At 46.2% G+C, this 16,286-nt stretch overlaps 1 protein-coding gene across 12 annotated transcripts in view; it reads right to left on the bottom strand.

The window, feature by feature from the left end:
* The window catches only part of RBM33 (RNA binding motif protein 33), a 109,166-nt gene that overhangs the window by 41,461 nt on the left and 51,419 nt on the right, over positions 1 to 16,286 (bottom strand). For 8 of the 12 annotated variants that reach the window (XM_069587199.1, XM_069587200.1, XM_069587206.1 and 5 more), the window contains 2 exons: positions 12,573 to 12,858; positions 8,968 to 9,026 (listed from right to left, as the gene is read on the bottom strand). In XM_069587199.1, the coding sequence (XP_069443300.1) occupies positions 8,968 to 9,026; positions 12,573 to 12,858 (345 nt within the window). The remainder of the gene's footprint in view (positions 1 to 8,967; positions 9,027 to 12,572; positions 12,859 to 16,286) is intronic. The other 4 variants (XM_069587201.1, XM_069587202.1, XM_069587204.1 and 1 more) reach the window with 1 other exon arrangement.

Genomic DNA, 16,286 nt, shown 5'->3' with positions numbered 1-16,286 from the left:
TTAAAACTCAGCATTCATGGAGATCATGGTCACGGCATCCGGTCCCATCACTTCATGACAAACAGACGGGGAAACAATGGAAGCAGTGATAGACTTCCATTTTCTTGGGCTCCAAAATCACTGTGGACAGTGACTGCAGCCACGAAAGTAAAAAGACGCTTACTCCTTGGAAGAAAAGCTATGACCAACCTAGACAGCATATTAAAAAGCAGAGACATTACTTTGCCAACAAAGGTCTGTAGAGTCAAAGCTGTGGTTTTTCCAGTAGTCCTGTACAGATGTGAGAGTTGAACTATAAAGAAAGCTGAGTGCTGGAGAACTGATGCCTTTGAACTGTGGTGCTGGAGAAAACTCTTGAGAGTCCCCTGGACAGCAAGGAAATCAAACTAGTCCATCCTAAAGGAAATCAACCCTGAATATGCACTGGAAGGACTAATACTGAAGCTGAAGCTCCAATACTTTGGCCACCTGATGCCAAGAGCCGGCTCACTAGAAAAGACCCTGATGCTGGCAAAGATTGAGAGAAAGAGAAAGGGACGACAGGATGAAATGACTGGATGACATCACCAACTCGACGGACATGAGTTTGAGTAAGCTCCAGGAGATGGTGAAGGACAGGGAAGCCTGGCGTGCTGCAGTCCATGGGGTCACAAAGAGTTGGACACAAATGAGCAAATGAATAACACCACCACTGTCAATAAATACAACATGAACCCACATTGTCAGACTCCCGGCTTAAAAGAGCTTTCTCCTCTCACACACTGCTTCTCCTGGGCCCAATCTATCCTCAGGTACCAAGGTTCCCAAGTCGGGCGTTCTCTTGATGTGAATATTCATTCAATAATGTCTATCATTTCACAAGTAAAAAGGAGAATAAATTCTCTCCAGCAAATGCAGAATTATTTTAAGACTATTAGGGAGTTGTAAATACCTCACTTAACAGAATTTCTAGTACTACTGTCATTCAACCATTTGAAAGAAAAAGCTACCTTAATCTTTTCAAATAACTGCTGTTTTGCTTTCCTTTATATCCCTTTAAAAGTCCAAGGTAAGAAATTATCATCCTCCTCATATAATTCTTATACAAATTGTACTTCCTTTTTGCATCTCTTGTTAATTATATGATGTTATCTATGTTAATCCTATTCAGGAAGAACTGATAACTTTGGTTACAAAAAAAAAAAAAGATGAAAACTTTGCATAAATTGCTTAGCACAAAGTTAATCGTATAATGCAAAGAATAAAGAGGTTCTAACAGCTATTATGTGACTTATCAGCTTCCCTGAAAGGGTCAGTTGGTATATTTTAGTAAGACTAATTGAATACCTTAACAATGTCATTGAAACTTCATGAATCTTTCAATAAATTACAGCCTGCTGCTTCAACGTGTTTTCATTTATTAATCTCACTTAAAATGCAAAGAACTATATAAGAAACCAACAGATACTAAATAATGCCTCTCTCAGTTAATTCTGATTAAATGGGTTAAATGCAAGGAATACAGACCACTGGTGACCCCCAACACAATTAAAATTAGAGCCCACTGTCACAATGTTAATCCTCTTATTTCAGTGTTTTCCATAGATTTCTTTTTTCTTTCAGGTTATGCCTTGTTTCAATGTCTACATTCATTTTCCTAGAAGGTACTCGCTTATTTGCAGATGCATTCTAAACATTCTGAAGCACCACATCCATAGCAGCCAGCCCTAGCTTTCTGAATGGGGTGGGGGGCCACCACAGGAACTTACATGTGCCATGGGAACATTATTGGTTCAAGAAGGAGCAGGCACCACAAGCTGTAACACTTCAGTACAAAATACTGCTTCTCAGGAACCTACTAAAGACTATTTGCTACTTTTTTTCATAAAATGAAAAACTCTTTATCCCTGCATCTCACCCCTCCTTTACCTTTTCTTAACAAGCTCACCCAATGACAGGCCCTACCATACAAAGTACATGCTCCACTGCAGCACTCCTGAGCAGCACAATCTTATATATTATGGTTATGATTCAACTTACCAGATGCAATTATCTTTCTCTGGTTTACTGAGGTGGGTTTTAATATTTTCAGAGAAAAGGAGAAGGTTCAGCACGATCAAGAGCCTCAGACTGACCTGGTTCCACTCCCACCTCCTGTACCAGTTATGTGAACGTGAACCTTTTACCCTTTCCAAGACTCAGTTTCTCTATCTGTAAAGTGGAGAAAATGATACCCTCTTAAGGTTGTGGAATGCAAGCTTTGCACAAAATCTGGAATACTATAATTACTCAGTGATACTCTTCATTTTCCACTGACCAATCGGTCACTAGTACGTGCTCCAGGAAGATGGTATTTCCTCACTGAATCAAGGACTGAGCACAACAGCAGGACCAGCTCCACGGACTGAATGCACGCAGTCTGTTTCAAAATTCTCATCTGAACGTATCTGCCGTATAGCTCACAACCCGCCCTCCTAACACCCACTATGACCACAGAGAATTCAAATGGCCAAACAGCAACTGGGTAGACTAACGGGGGTACATCTGCCCAAGGGAATATTGCTGGTCCATATGAAAGGAAAGCCCCTGGCTGTTGTGACCAAAGGGTAAACAAGTCTCAAACGCACTGCGCTGCGTGCAGGAAGCAAGACCCACAATGAAGCCAGGCATGCGATTCCATTCAGTCACATTTTCAGGAGAAGAAGCCAGATGAGGGTCTGCCAGGGGCTGGGCTGGGAGAGGGCTGCCTACAAGGGGCAGCACACAATGCCGTCTGGGCAGACGGAACTGCTGTCAACGGCAGTGATGACGCCCCTGTGTGCAGGTGTGCAAGGTCAGGCTGTGCATCAAAAGGACGACATTTTTACCAGTTAACAAAACAAAACCTCTAGTCTTTTGCAAGAAGCACTTTCAGGCACTTTAAAATAAGGTCACTTTCGAAATTTATCTGAAAAGAACTATGGCTCTTCAAGGACTCCAGGAAAAATAACATTAATTTTAAAAATGGTATGCTTTGAAGGACAAATCAGTAAAAATAGGACAGAGATTTTCTTTGCACAGAAGTCGTTCTAAGACTTTGAAAGTCTGTGCTGTTGTATTTCACTGGCTGAATTATTAAATTACAGCTGGGCAAGTCATACTCAAAGTTTAAGTCTACTCTACAATGGAACTATGTATCTCGGGATTTATGAAAGGTACTCAATTCAATGTGACGTTCTTACTTAGCTCAAAATTAAATAAAATAGTATACCACACTAAAACAGTGCAGTTTTTACACTGAGACTTCATGGCTTGACTTGGTGATCTCTTGAGTATTCCTGTGGGATCCCAGGTTGCACAGTGTAAAGAATCCACCTGCCAATGCAGGAGGTGCAAGAGACTCCCTGGAGAAGGAAACGGCAACCCACTGCGGTACTCTTGCCTGGGAAATCCCATGGACAGAGGAGCCTGGTGGGCTGCAGTCCATGGGGTCACAGGGAGTTCAGACTGAGCACAGCTGAGCATTCCTGCCTCTGAGTTATGGGCGTGGACTCCCACCACCATCTCTCCACCCAACACACACAGTGCACACCGAAGGGACACGCGAGTCTAGTCAACAGGGCGCTCGGCTTTATAGCCACCATATTTAACAGCTGTACCACAGTGCTAAGCTGCTCCTGTTACTGCTGCAGATGGGAATTCACTGATATGATTAAATTTGATGGTATGATAATGTATGGTAATCATGATTAATCAGAAACCCACTAGCAAATGGAGGATGTGGGTATCATGTCACCTGCATTTTAAAATGCACTCTTGCGCTGAAGCCTGGCAATGTCCGACAGCGGGAAGAGCCTCCTCCCACAGCTGCTGCTGCTGCGCACAGATCTGATCAGAGAGGATGCCCATCATGGCTTCCCCATCTTAAAAGCTAATCACTACAGGGCATTGAAGGCAAGTTGTAAAAACAGAGAGGGTTCAAAAGAAAGGCTTCTTTTTCCTAGCTGGAATGAAGTCTGGACTCACATCTGCAAGGGCTATAATCAAAAAGAAACGCAATTTGCTGCAGCAGTCTCATCAAACATGGTTCACATGAAATGCCATGTAAAATGCATCCAGAAGTGTCAGTCACCACCACCTGACACCAGGCCCCCTGCTCCATGGAGGCACAGCGCAGTCAGACCTACCTATGAGGTGCTGTAATCAGACGGGAGACACAAATCGCAACCTCAGGTATCGGGGTCTACCTCACAAAGGAATCACTAAGAAGCCTAATTCAAACTCCGCATGCTAGTCCTTTCCGAACATAACTTAGTTTTAACTGAAACAAAGGTCACTAGGAAATTATTCAGCAGCCAGATTACACAGTATTTAACTAGCTACCCTGAAATACCAGCACTGAGAATGCAAGCGTGAAGAAGCAAGCAAGCATGAAAATGATTCCGTAACTAGCCACCCTGAAACACCAGCCCTGACAGAGACACCAATGCAAAACGAATGAATAGGTTTTAAAATACCCTAAGTCAAGAATCTTCACAATATGAGCTACTTAAAATTTATCCATATGCTTTACCTGACACTGAAACTACATTAGCAAAATCTCAAAGCAACACTTTTGAAAATATTATTAATCAACACTCCAGTGTTACTTTTTTAAGTGGACAAACTTTTAAAAACAACAAATCTCTCTGAGGACAAATACATAAATGACTAGCCATACTTATGGATAAGGAAAGGACAAAAACATCAGAGACAGCTTCTGTGGAAAGAGAAATCTATGAAACTAATGTGTAAAACAAAGACAGTGGAACTCAGAACAGACTTCTAACAGACACAAAGACAGAAGCCTACTTGCAGAAAGGTGAACGGTCTCCCCAGCCCCACTCCCTGCAAAAGCAAAACAAGAGAGAAAACCACTACTGTCCTGCGAAATTCCACTCAAAGGTCCTGGCAGGAACGCAAATGCTTCAAGAGCAGACTAGGGGCTGGTAGGTGGCTAGATGGCAGGACTGGACAGGACAGAAGGAGCTGAAAGGGAGGAGGGACCGACAGGCACTCTGAACTCCTGAGCACACGCTCTCTTCCTGTGTCTGTCCACGTTTGTAAGCAGTCACTACTTCTAAGGTACATTTTACATTCAGCAGATTAATATTCTGATACGAAAGTAAGCATGAAAACGATTCATTCTCTGATATGTGTGCTATCAACTGAGACATATTATAGTTTAAAAAAAGATTCACAATTCTGATCTGAAAAAATAAAATAGTCCTGGGAATAAAAGCTTAAGAGAGAAAAAAGCACTAATGGCTATATCTGTAACTAAAATTAAATACGTGAATCTAATTTTTAGACAGAAACTTAAATTACACAGCACTTCACTAAATTCCATAAACGAAGGAATGAAGGAAAAATCCCATCTGGACACAGAGACTAGCATGACAGAAGAAGCGCCAGCTCACTGCTGAGAGCTTAAGTAGCAGCTTCTAAAATGATCAAAAGTAAGGAATCCTTTTCTTATGATATTACTTTGACATTCAAATCTTTGTTTTTAGAAAACGTTTATTCAATTCTATAAATAAAATTCATTAACAGGAAATTAAAATATTAGTATTGCTACATTAAGCATAGCTTGTGTGTGCTCACTCACTCAGGCATGTCCAACTCCTTGACCTCACGGGCTGTAGCCCTTCAGGCCCCTAGAGTTCTAATTGTTGAATTCTAAGACTGGAGGTATTATCACTTGGTACAGTTTCTAGGCACACTAGTGCTAAATTGAGAATTCTCAAGTTTTTACAAAACTGTCCAACAAAATAGACTATTAAGAAAGTAAAGTTGAGGGCTTCCCCGGTGAGCCACCATTCATTTGCACTTGTGCACACGAGGCCCGGGGCCAGGCTGGCTCCACTGAGCGCAGGATGCCTGGGACTCTGTAGAGACATGAATCCGCTTCTCATACAATGCGAGCAAGCGTACGAAGCTGTCCAGGAGCAGAGCAATGGAAACTCACTAAAGGGGTTTAGGCGGGGGAAAGGCCCGATCAAAATGCACCTTGCTCCACTTGACACATTCTGTAATTCAAATCTTTCCTGTGTACCAGGAAAGCACACTGATCCAAACAGACCCTATGATGAAACTGAAGCCAGCTTTCCTAAGACATGTTTTATCAATTGGTGTGTGTGTGGTGACTTTACAAAGCAGAATTCAGTTTAAAATTAAAATAAAGACTAAACTTCTCTATCGAAAAGAACCAAGAAAGAGCCCGCAGGGTACACTGCCATCAGTACGAAACCACCAAGGGGCTTTCTTAAGCCCCAACAGCACTCTCTCTTCAGGAGGAAACCAGGCTTCATGGGCCTGTGCTCATACGTTTTACAGTTTAAGGACTAGCACTATACAGAATATTCAGCACGGGAGAAACTCACTGAGTGGTCATGAAACCACATCTACACTGACTAAAACGCAAAGTAGAACCGATTAGTAGAAAAGGGAAAAAACAATGTTACTCAAAAAAGATAAATGCACCCCGATGTCCATAGCAGCAGTATTTACAGTTGCCAAGACTGGAAGCAACCTAAATGTCCATCAACAGATGAATGGATAAGGAAGATGTATACACATATACACACACAATGGAATAGTACTTTGCCATAAAAAAGGGCACTTGACCATCCGCAGCAATATAGGTGGATGTGGAGGATATTAAGCTAAGTGAGATAGATCAGACAGAGAGACAAGTACTGCATGAAATCGCACATATGTGGAGTCTAAAAAACAGCTAGTGGATATAGCAAAAAGGCAGCAGACTCACAATATGGAGAATAAGCCAGTGCTTGCAAGGCAGAGGGCGGCGGGGATTAAGGGTGGGGGGTGGGGGATACAAACCGCTGGGTGTAACACAGGTTCAAGGATGTATTGCACAACATGGGGAATATAGCCAAAATTTTGTAATAACTGTGAAAGAAAAATAACCTTTAAAATTATAGACAAATTAATACTCATTAAGATATTAAAAAAAATTTTTTTTTAAATCTGGTGTACGTAAAACAACAGGAGACAGCCTAGAGTTAGCCTCCTTCCCAATAATATTTTGATGAACTTTAAAAAAAAAAACCCTCTATTGTACCTTAATCTGCCTGCCAATGCAGGAGATGCAAGTTCGATCCCTGAATTGGGATGACCCCCTGGAGAAGGGAATTGCTACCCATTCAAGAATTCTGGCCTGGATAATTCCTTGGACAGAGGGGCCTGGCCGGCTACAGTCCATGGGGTGCAAAGAGTCAGACACAACTGAGCGACTGAGCACACAGTTTAAGAACCAGCACTGGGGCTTAAAGATACATGTTAAACGGCAGTAACTATTTCTCAAATTATATCACACATATGACTAATCTCTAGCCTGTTTCCCATCATCTGTACACATAATCCACCTTAAAAATAAGAACAAAACATTACACCTTGCAAGAATTGCTCCAAGAGCAGTTCAGTAATATTTACCACCCTCAGAGTATTATATAACTTTTAGTTTAATTTCTCACAAATTATTTTATTATCTTCTTTGTAATGACCTCAAGTAATACAAGGTTTCTTTTAGTATCAGATACAAATGTTTGCACAAGTGAAATTATAAGTAGCTGAAAACTGCAAATGATTATTCTAATTTTATATTTACACACAACCTTGCTTTATAATTTTAAACTACATTTGCTTTCATCAAATTTTATCTCTGCATTCCTAATAAAATATATACACAAAATCAATTGTGGTTCTAATGCAAAAGCTCACAACCCTGAAAATAAGAAAAAGTACATTTTAAAAAATGTTAGTGCTTTATAATAACTATCAGTTAAATTATTTACCAAAAGAAATACATCTAATGACTAAAATCACACATATTTATCCTTGAGTAATGCAATTAATAAATCTTAACTATTTAGATACCTGTTTCAAGTAAGGATCTGTACTCAATAAATGTCACCTAATTTTTAAAATAACTAGTTTTTAGAACTTGATCAGTTAATTTTAAAAAATTAGCTAATAAAGCATCTGAAACCAGTAGGAATCAGTTCTAGAAACAATATGATGTCATAAAAGATTAACTACAAATCAAGAAAGTTCCTAAAAAATACTCTGAACCTTTAAAGCCAATACTGTCTTTTTGAATAATCATCTGACTACACATTCCTTTATGACCCACATAAACATGGTAGCTACTGAGGATCAAAGCTAGGGTCAAACAGGTCATTTAGGTATTTCCAGGAAATCAGATTATTTAGCATCAACAAAACTATATCTGTTTTAAATACAAACTAAAATGTTATGGTGTGGTCCTTTTTTTCCCTCAAATTGTTCTTAGAACACATTCTCACTGATATAATAAAACTATGAACTAATTACAAATCAAACCAGAAAGTCAAATAAAATGAAATTTATTTATTTAAGTGGATAACTATTTAATGGACATTTTTCTTCTAATTAAAACATTATTAGAAGAATGGATAAAATTATGGGAACAACAGGAAAGTGAGGCGAGGGGTGTCTTAAAGATACTCTAAAAAGAAAACCTGCATTTTTAAAATATAAAACCAATGGCTCATGAAGACCTTTGAGCTTGTTTTTTTAAACAAGCAGACATCTTATTATTACTCCCTAAAACTGCATACACACACTCACACTCACCCAAGTGCACGCATGGCTCTACACACACGATAACAAAGGCCCTTCCTCACCTAACATGAGGCAATAATAAAATCAAAATCCATATTCTTTAAGACAAAAGGCATTCTACTGATGATCCTGATTCAACAATTTTACAGTTAAACAAAATTAATTCCATTCTCAAAAATCCATTGACCTTAAGCTTTTAACAAACATTTTCTACTGCAAAAATTGTCAATATTTACAAATCCTTAAACTTATATTTGGCTGGAACCACTTGTATTTGCCATATTAATATTTCCTGGTGAATGTGTGCTCTTCCCTACGAGAGCAGAAGGAGCAGCTGCTACTCACTGGGAATCTCTGGGGTCCCACCGCAGGTCTCGGCTGGCTCGGGACTGGCAGCAAGGGCACTGTGAGGAAAACAGCACTCGTTACACGTGACTTCACCCCGAGCCCGCCCGGAGAGGAGCACGACACACCAAGCGCCACACGGAACACAGCCTGTGTGCACAACACACACAGCCCACCCCACTCCCACTTCCGCAAAGGCTGCATGTTTGGACTGACACAGTCCCATAAAGGGGCGGGGAGGGAGCTTCTGTCTTCAGTGCACAAGAGCACAAGCAGAAGCTTCCACTTCAACAGTGAACTCTTAGAGTTAGAATACTTCGCACCAGGAAGACATTATTCCTTTACGTAAGAAATCTTTGTTTTCGGCATCCATATGCAGGTGATCCAGGGTATCTAACCCGAGTTACATTTTCCAACGCCCATCGAACACAAATTTATATCCAAATCCTCCAGGCTCACGAAGGAGGGAGGCGGGAGATGAAGTGAAGCGGGCAGAGAACAGAAAACGTGCACACACGGTGTGGCTATCTGTGTTGGTTGCTGTAGCACAGAACACCCTACTCGACAACCTGCCGTGCCGAGACCTGTCGTCCGCCTTTGTGTTTCAAGAGGCACAATTCCATCAACTTGCCAGAATAGTGGTCAAATAGTTTCAAAAACAGGGAAAAAGCCAAATGCTAGTTCCACACCCTGCATGTTTAAGCTGTTTCATACATGAGCCTTATACTGATTTTGATTTGGGAGGTAAAAAAATCCCCTCGCAAGAGGTGCCCACTCTATGATAGCACGCTAACCCTCCATTAAAATGTCCTGCCAGATGCGTCCAGGAAGGTCTCCGCCGGCCAGTGCAAGGGCTGACCTGCAGCCCCCTCTCAGCTTCACACTCCAGAGTCCTCAGCACAAGGACTCCGGAAGGTTATATGGAAACGCACCTTTAAAGAAGTGACGGAGGGAAAATGAGGTCACAGGGGCGGGCGAGGGGACCCTGATCCAATATGACCAATGTGCTTATAAGAGAAGATCAAACACAGACAGACACAACGGGATACCATGGAGAACTCAGCAAGAACAATACAACAGCATTTAGTTTTAATTTTAAAAAGTTCTGGTAAATCACAGAAGTAACATAATCAAAACTATTTCTAAAACAGAGCACTAAGACAAACTATTTTTCACTTGCTATGATCAAGCAAAGAACTCGGCACATTGGACTTCTGATTGCGACCACACTTCTGCTTGCCTGCTCCCTCCCCCACTGTGAACAGGAGACAGTTTACAGCCTGTGATGCTAAGAAACCATTTCAGCTGAACCGTGAACTCTTTATATCTGACATTCAATATTTATATCCCACACTGTCCCATGAATTAATGGACCAAGTTTTCAACTTTAATAGTGAAAATCTGAAAACAAGTTAAATTTCCAACAAAACTGGTTGATTACAATATGATAAAACACTCTTCATCCTTGAAAAGAAAGTAGGTGCTATCAGACAAAGGTGTGCATACATCTTTTTAATTTTTTAAAACACCTTTTGACTGTGTGAGGCTGAGAATCACGGGGTTACTCTATCTTTTGCGTACAGAAGACAACTAGACAACCAGCCTTTCTCAAGTAGAACAGCGGCTTTCTATTTAACTAAGTGCAGTCAAGCTGCTGTTTCCAGAGCTGCCCCAGCCCCTAAGACCTGCTCTCCATGACCTTAGGCTATCTCAAACTTCCCGTGTCACTCCCTCCATGACCCTAACCTCCCAACTGCAGGACCCCACAAGCATCTCCTGGCCCCTTATCATCCTGCACTCCATGGCCTTCACTGTGAGCAAGACGCCTCCTCTACTGCTTTGTCAACACCCTAACTCCAGCAACTCCAATGCTGTCTAGGCTACCCCTGACGCAGAGAGGGGAGTGGGTTGGACAGAACCATGCAGGCGGCCAGGTCTCTCCAAGCTCATGGCCGACAGCCCCAGGGATGCTGGGGCTGCCCAGCACTCGCACTCTCCTGCTCCGCAACGGCCACCTTGGCAAGACACTCTTCATCCCTGTCGATGCACTCGTCTCCCACGCCTGCACCCCGTTCCCGCTCAAGCCCACATCAGTGTACCGCCTCCACGTCACCAAAAGCACCCTGTCCAAACCCCACAGACCTGGCAACTGCAGGTCCAGCACCCAGCCTGCAGCCCACGGCCAGCCCCCGTCCTCCACAGTCTCCCGGCTTCCCCCTCCCTACAGACCCCCAGCTGGCATGTCACGAGCCCCAGGCTCCAGGCCCCAGGTCCATCAAGATGCCAACAGAGCCCCACTTCAGCTTCGCACCCAGATCTCGTCCGCACGCTCCCTAGCAACCTCACCCGAGACACGTGCGCCCGCGCGTCTGGGCGCACCTCCAGCACAGGACTTGCCGCCTTCCCCTGAAAGCCTGCTAGACTTGAGCACTCCGTGACGGCAACCCCGCCCGCCAGCGCTCGAGCTCCTTCTGCATAGCTGCATCCTCTCTCCCGCCCACACCCGGCCCATCCATCAGTCCCGCCCTGAGGCATGCCTGGCTCCTGGCCCAATCACTGCCACCCCCTGAGCTGGGCCACTGCACTCACCTCCCCGCTGGTATCCACCCCTGCCGCCCTCACGAGCCCCCTCTCAACACAGCAGCAAGAACAGCCCTTGTCAAACATAGAGCGAGGGTGCTATTCCTGTGCTCAGACTCCTCTAGTCACAGCCCACTTCATTTGGAACAGAAGCACAGCTCTCAGGACGGCTCCCAGGCCTCACATGACAAGCTTCCGCATTTCTCTCCACCACCGCACTCCACCACGTGTCACCTGGCCTCTCTTCAGTTACCTGAGCACAAAAGGCACAGCCGCATCAGAAAGAGGCGCCCCTGCACCAACCAGCCCCTCTGCCTGGAAGACCCCTCCGCTGGCAGGCACGCCAGCAGCCCCGCCCCTTCGGGTCTTCCCTTCTCAGCGCAGTCGGGCCGCCACCACGGGATCCCCGTGCTCTCCTCAGCACTGCGCTTCCCTCCAACGCGCCACACAGGGCCCTCGTGTACCATCCTCACAGCTCACTGTCGCTGCTAAGGCGCCAGACGACACCCACAGCAAGTGCTGACCGCTGTGTTCACCGACAGATCTCCAACACCACGGAGAGCAGCATCTCCATCAACGCTGCGCTGAGCAGGTGCGTGAAGATATGCTCTGTATTCACTGCTTAGCACTAGTCTCCTCGCTCCAGGAACGTGCGTCTGTGATCCTGCCACCAGAACTAACCATGAACAGACGGATGTGTACCTCTGGAACTCAAAGGAAGCAGCGCGAGTGGCACCTGAGGGGACGGGCCCTTCGCACTCAGCCCCCCCGGAAGTGACAAGGAAGGCCCCCCAGAGCCCTCCACAGTGGCCTCTACGGCCCTGCACCGTTGCCGCACGCTGGCAGTGCCCTCCCCGGGGCGCCGTGACAGAAGACACACAAGCTGAGAGGGGCCTGACCCACCAGCCAGCGCGCATCAGAGCAGCGGGAAGGAGTCGGGGAGCCCCCGGCGTCCTTATGGGCCTGGAAGTGATGACGGACCAGCCAGTCACCTGGAGCGTGGCCACAGCAAAGAAGGCACGTACCTTGGACGGGCGTCACCACGGCCCCTTTGAAGTGGGGGTTGATGTGTATGTTCTTGGGCTGCTGCGGGGTCACGGGAGGAGGGGTCATCATCACGCGGGGGGCCTCTATCTGGGGCGGCATGTGCATCCCCTGCGGAGGCGAGGGGTGGTGCGGGTGCTGCAGGGGCAGCAGGGGCTGGAGCTGCTGCTGCTGGAACAGACTGCGGATCGGCTGCTGCGGTGGCGGCGGCGGCGGCGGCGGCGGCGGCTGAGGCTGTGGAGGAGGAATTAGTCTTGGAGAGTACGTCTAAAACCACCAAAAGAGACAAAGTCACAGCAATCAACACTTACAAGGAAAAATGCCAGTGCCTTACAGTCTTCACACTGACTGCACTGTAAGAGTTGACTCAGAAATAAATTTATTAGTAACAACTTGTATAGAACAGCAGGATAAATGAGCTGCTCCGCCTGCTCATGGTTATCGCTACTGTCTGACGACGAGAGCCAACATCAGGACAGGGAGGGAAGACCGCAGCCCCCAAACACAACGAATGGATTCCAAAAGGGAAAAACTGCAACTCAACCATCAGAACTGCCTGCCAGGAGCCATGCGCTGTGGACGGAGCACAAGCTGCCTGGGCAACCCGCTCCTCCAGAAAGCCTATGAGACGGCGGGCAGTGCAGGGGCAGCCCCGTTAGAGAGCAGGCTGCAGAGAGGCCCAAGGGCTCCCAGAGGGGAGGAGGCGGTTCCTGAGAAAGTGGCCTCTGAACCAGGAAGGAGGGGAAGGAGCCAGGCGAGGGGTGGAATGGCATCCCCTGAGAGCGGCGGAGGGGAACACACGCCTGGAGGCACACTCGCAGACCAGCGTGGCTGCAGCAGCACTCCAAGACCGGAGGGCGCGAGAGTGGGAACACACCCCTCCAGCGGTCGGGGATCTCGGGCACTTGGTTTGAGAGTCTGGAGAGAGGAGGAGACCCACCGCAGCAGCAGCAGCAGCAGCAGCAGCAGCAGCAGCCGCCGCCGCCTCAAGAGCACTGGGCCTCCTCCCCCCGCCGGTGTCTTAAGCACACGCTGAAAGGTCTGCATGTGGAGTGATTCACCCCCAACAGGCCTATGACGCCAGCCCTTGTCGTGACCCTCCTCCTCCAAGGTCGAGCGGCCGGTGAGCAGAGGAGCAGAGAACCTGGTTCCACAAGCCCTGCCTGTGAGCACTCATCCAACCGGCCACTCACGGCGGCAGAGGCGACAGGCCGCCACCGGCCAGGGCACCCTGCACACTGGCCGCCCGGCAGGACGCCAGCCTTCAGCGGCTTCTCAGTTCCGTTCCGGAGCCTCTACAGTGTCTGACGACAATGACTAACAGTGTGTGACAGACGAGGGGAAAGGCGACAGAAGAAGACGGACCATTTAACAGGCCACAGACACCAAGAGCTAAAGGAGAGAAACAGCCGTGGTCTGGGAATTCTGAAACCCAAGTGTACACGACCTTGCCGAACCCACCCTTCCTCGGGGAGGGCTTTCCTGAAGATGCAGAGCTAGCATAAATCCCTGGACACACATGCTCTCCTCTGACGCACGGTGTCTGTAGCGTGCACAGCTGTGCGTGAACAGTCTCTTCTATCCCGCTCAGCACTGAATCCGCACGGGCAGCGCGCTGACACAGGGACAGCTAAACTGAACCTCAGCTCAGCTGGGAAAGCACGCAGGGCGGGCCCCTCACTCGGCCACGCGAGGGACTTTTAAGGAGATCACAGGTTCTAAACAAGGGGAATTTAGGGCCTGGGCAACAGCCATGCAGAGAAGCCCAGGGCAGCTAGGAAATGAAGAAACTGAGCTGGCAAGAGGTGCAGGCTAGAGACCCAGACTCATGCGGAGAGAGCAGATGGCGGGAAGGACAATGTCGCCGAGCAAGAGCTCTGATCAGAAACTGGCCTGAGAACAACGCAGCCAAAGAAACAGGAGAGAGAGAAGGGGTCCCGCTGGAAGAGAAGAGACTACACCCCAATCTCAAGACACTCAAAATAAGAGAGCCTCAAGAAAGAGGAGCTCACAGGTGATGCCCAAGGGTCCAGAGAGCAGTCCACTAGGACAGACTGCAAAGGTGAGGAGGCGATTCTCAGAGCACACTCAGGACTGGCAGGAACAAAGTGCCAGCACCAACAGATGGACCAAGGAGAAACCAGACACAAGCAAAGCCACGGCAGAAAAGGAACCGGAGACACAGACCGCTCTGGGGTGGGGCACGGCCGGGACCAAGGTGGGCACAAGCGGAGCAAGGCTGAGGCCATGTTGGAGAGCTGTGACTGCTTCAGCAGCCTGCAGCTCCAAAACACCACTGCTGGCCAAGACGCACGCACAGCTCACTGGCCACGGCTCCAGCAGGCTGAGTCAGGCCGGCAGCAGGTTGAGCCTGCTGGCACCTAGAAAAGCCCTGGCACTAGCGAATTCCAGACACGATGCTGCTGTCAGGAGGGACTTGGGTCAACTGACACTTGGGCAACACTTCTAGAGCACTGAGGGCCCCCAGTCGAGCCTCTCTCTATGGGTAAGAAAGCAGGGAGTTCGGTTACTTTTCCAGGATCCTGGAGGAACAGCTATGTGAAACTGGTCCTCAGCTGGCCTGTTTCCCCCTTCAGAGGCCAAAATCATGGAGCTGGCAGGTCAACACACACAATGGAAGCTGGGGGCGAGGACCCAAGATGGGGAAGAAAAGGAAAAAACTGAAGCACCCACCTTCCTGCTATCAGAGAAGCTTAAAAACAAATGGTTGTATGAGCAGAGAGCAGCTATCCATACCATCAATCTCTTTATGCTGTGATCAACCCACCTGCCTTTCTTCCCTGTTCACTGAAATTAGAATTCTCATGCAAAAGTAGTATATCACCTTTTCTACTTTGTTATTTCACAAATGAATGCCTAGTAAAACACAGTTTTCTACACCGAGGTCAGGTGTGATTTTCCCCTACACTCACCTAATAATGTAGGAGGATAGACAGTGTGAACACATATTTACATTAAATAAATCTGTCCTTAAAGACTAACTTCTGAAGGAAAAACTATAAAATACTACAGTTAACTGGAAGAACAACAACCAAAAGAAAACCACTACACTTCCTGTCTTTGTTCCTGAGATGTCTCACCTCTGAAACACAGAGAAATTCAAACGAAGCTGAAATGACAATTACATGATTTAGTCCTAAATTATGAAAATTTTTGATGGATATGACAATCTCTGTTTCTATGGAGAGGAGATGACAGTTATTTGTAAGAGAAACTGCTACATTTAAGGAAAAACCTATGGTAAGCAGTATGTAAGAAAAAATATTTTATAAAATACACCATTATGGCTATATTCTCAATGTAACAGAGTCTGTGTTTTCAGAATGGTGCTCACAGGAGCAGTGCCCGTCCACCAGCAGAAGAGATGAGCAAGGTTCCTGTGTGGTTCGACCCCTGGAAGACATCAGCTCTTTCACTGCTTCTTTCTTCGTCCGTACTGGCAAAGAATCAGTCTTCACTACCTCAATACTAGAAGACTGGATTTTTAAGACCATATACTGGATGAGTTACAGGCTGGAATCAAGATTGCCAGAAGAAATATCAACAACCTCAGATATGCAGATGATACCACTTTAATTGAAGAAAGTGAAGTAGAACTAAAGAGTCTCTTGATGAGAATAAAGGAGAGTGAAAAAAAGCTGACTTAATACTCAATCTTAAAAAACTGGGATTTT

Source organism: Ovis canadensis, chromosome 4 (assembly GCF_042477335.2).
Source record: "Ovis canadensis isolate MfBH-ARS-UI-01 breed Bighorn chromosome 4, ARS-UI_OviCan_v2, whole genome shotgun sequence".
In the NCBI taxonomy this organism is placed as follows: Eukaryota; Metazoa; Chordata; class Mammalia; order Artiodactyla; family Bovidae; genus Ovis; species Ovis canadensis.
Note: the sequence above shows the minus strand (reverse complement) of the source record. Positions and strands in the feature narration are given on the sequence as shown.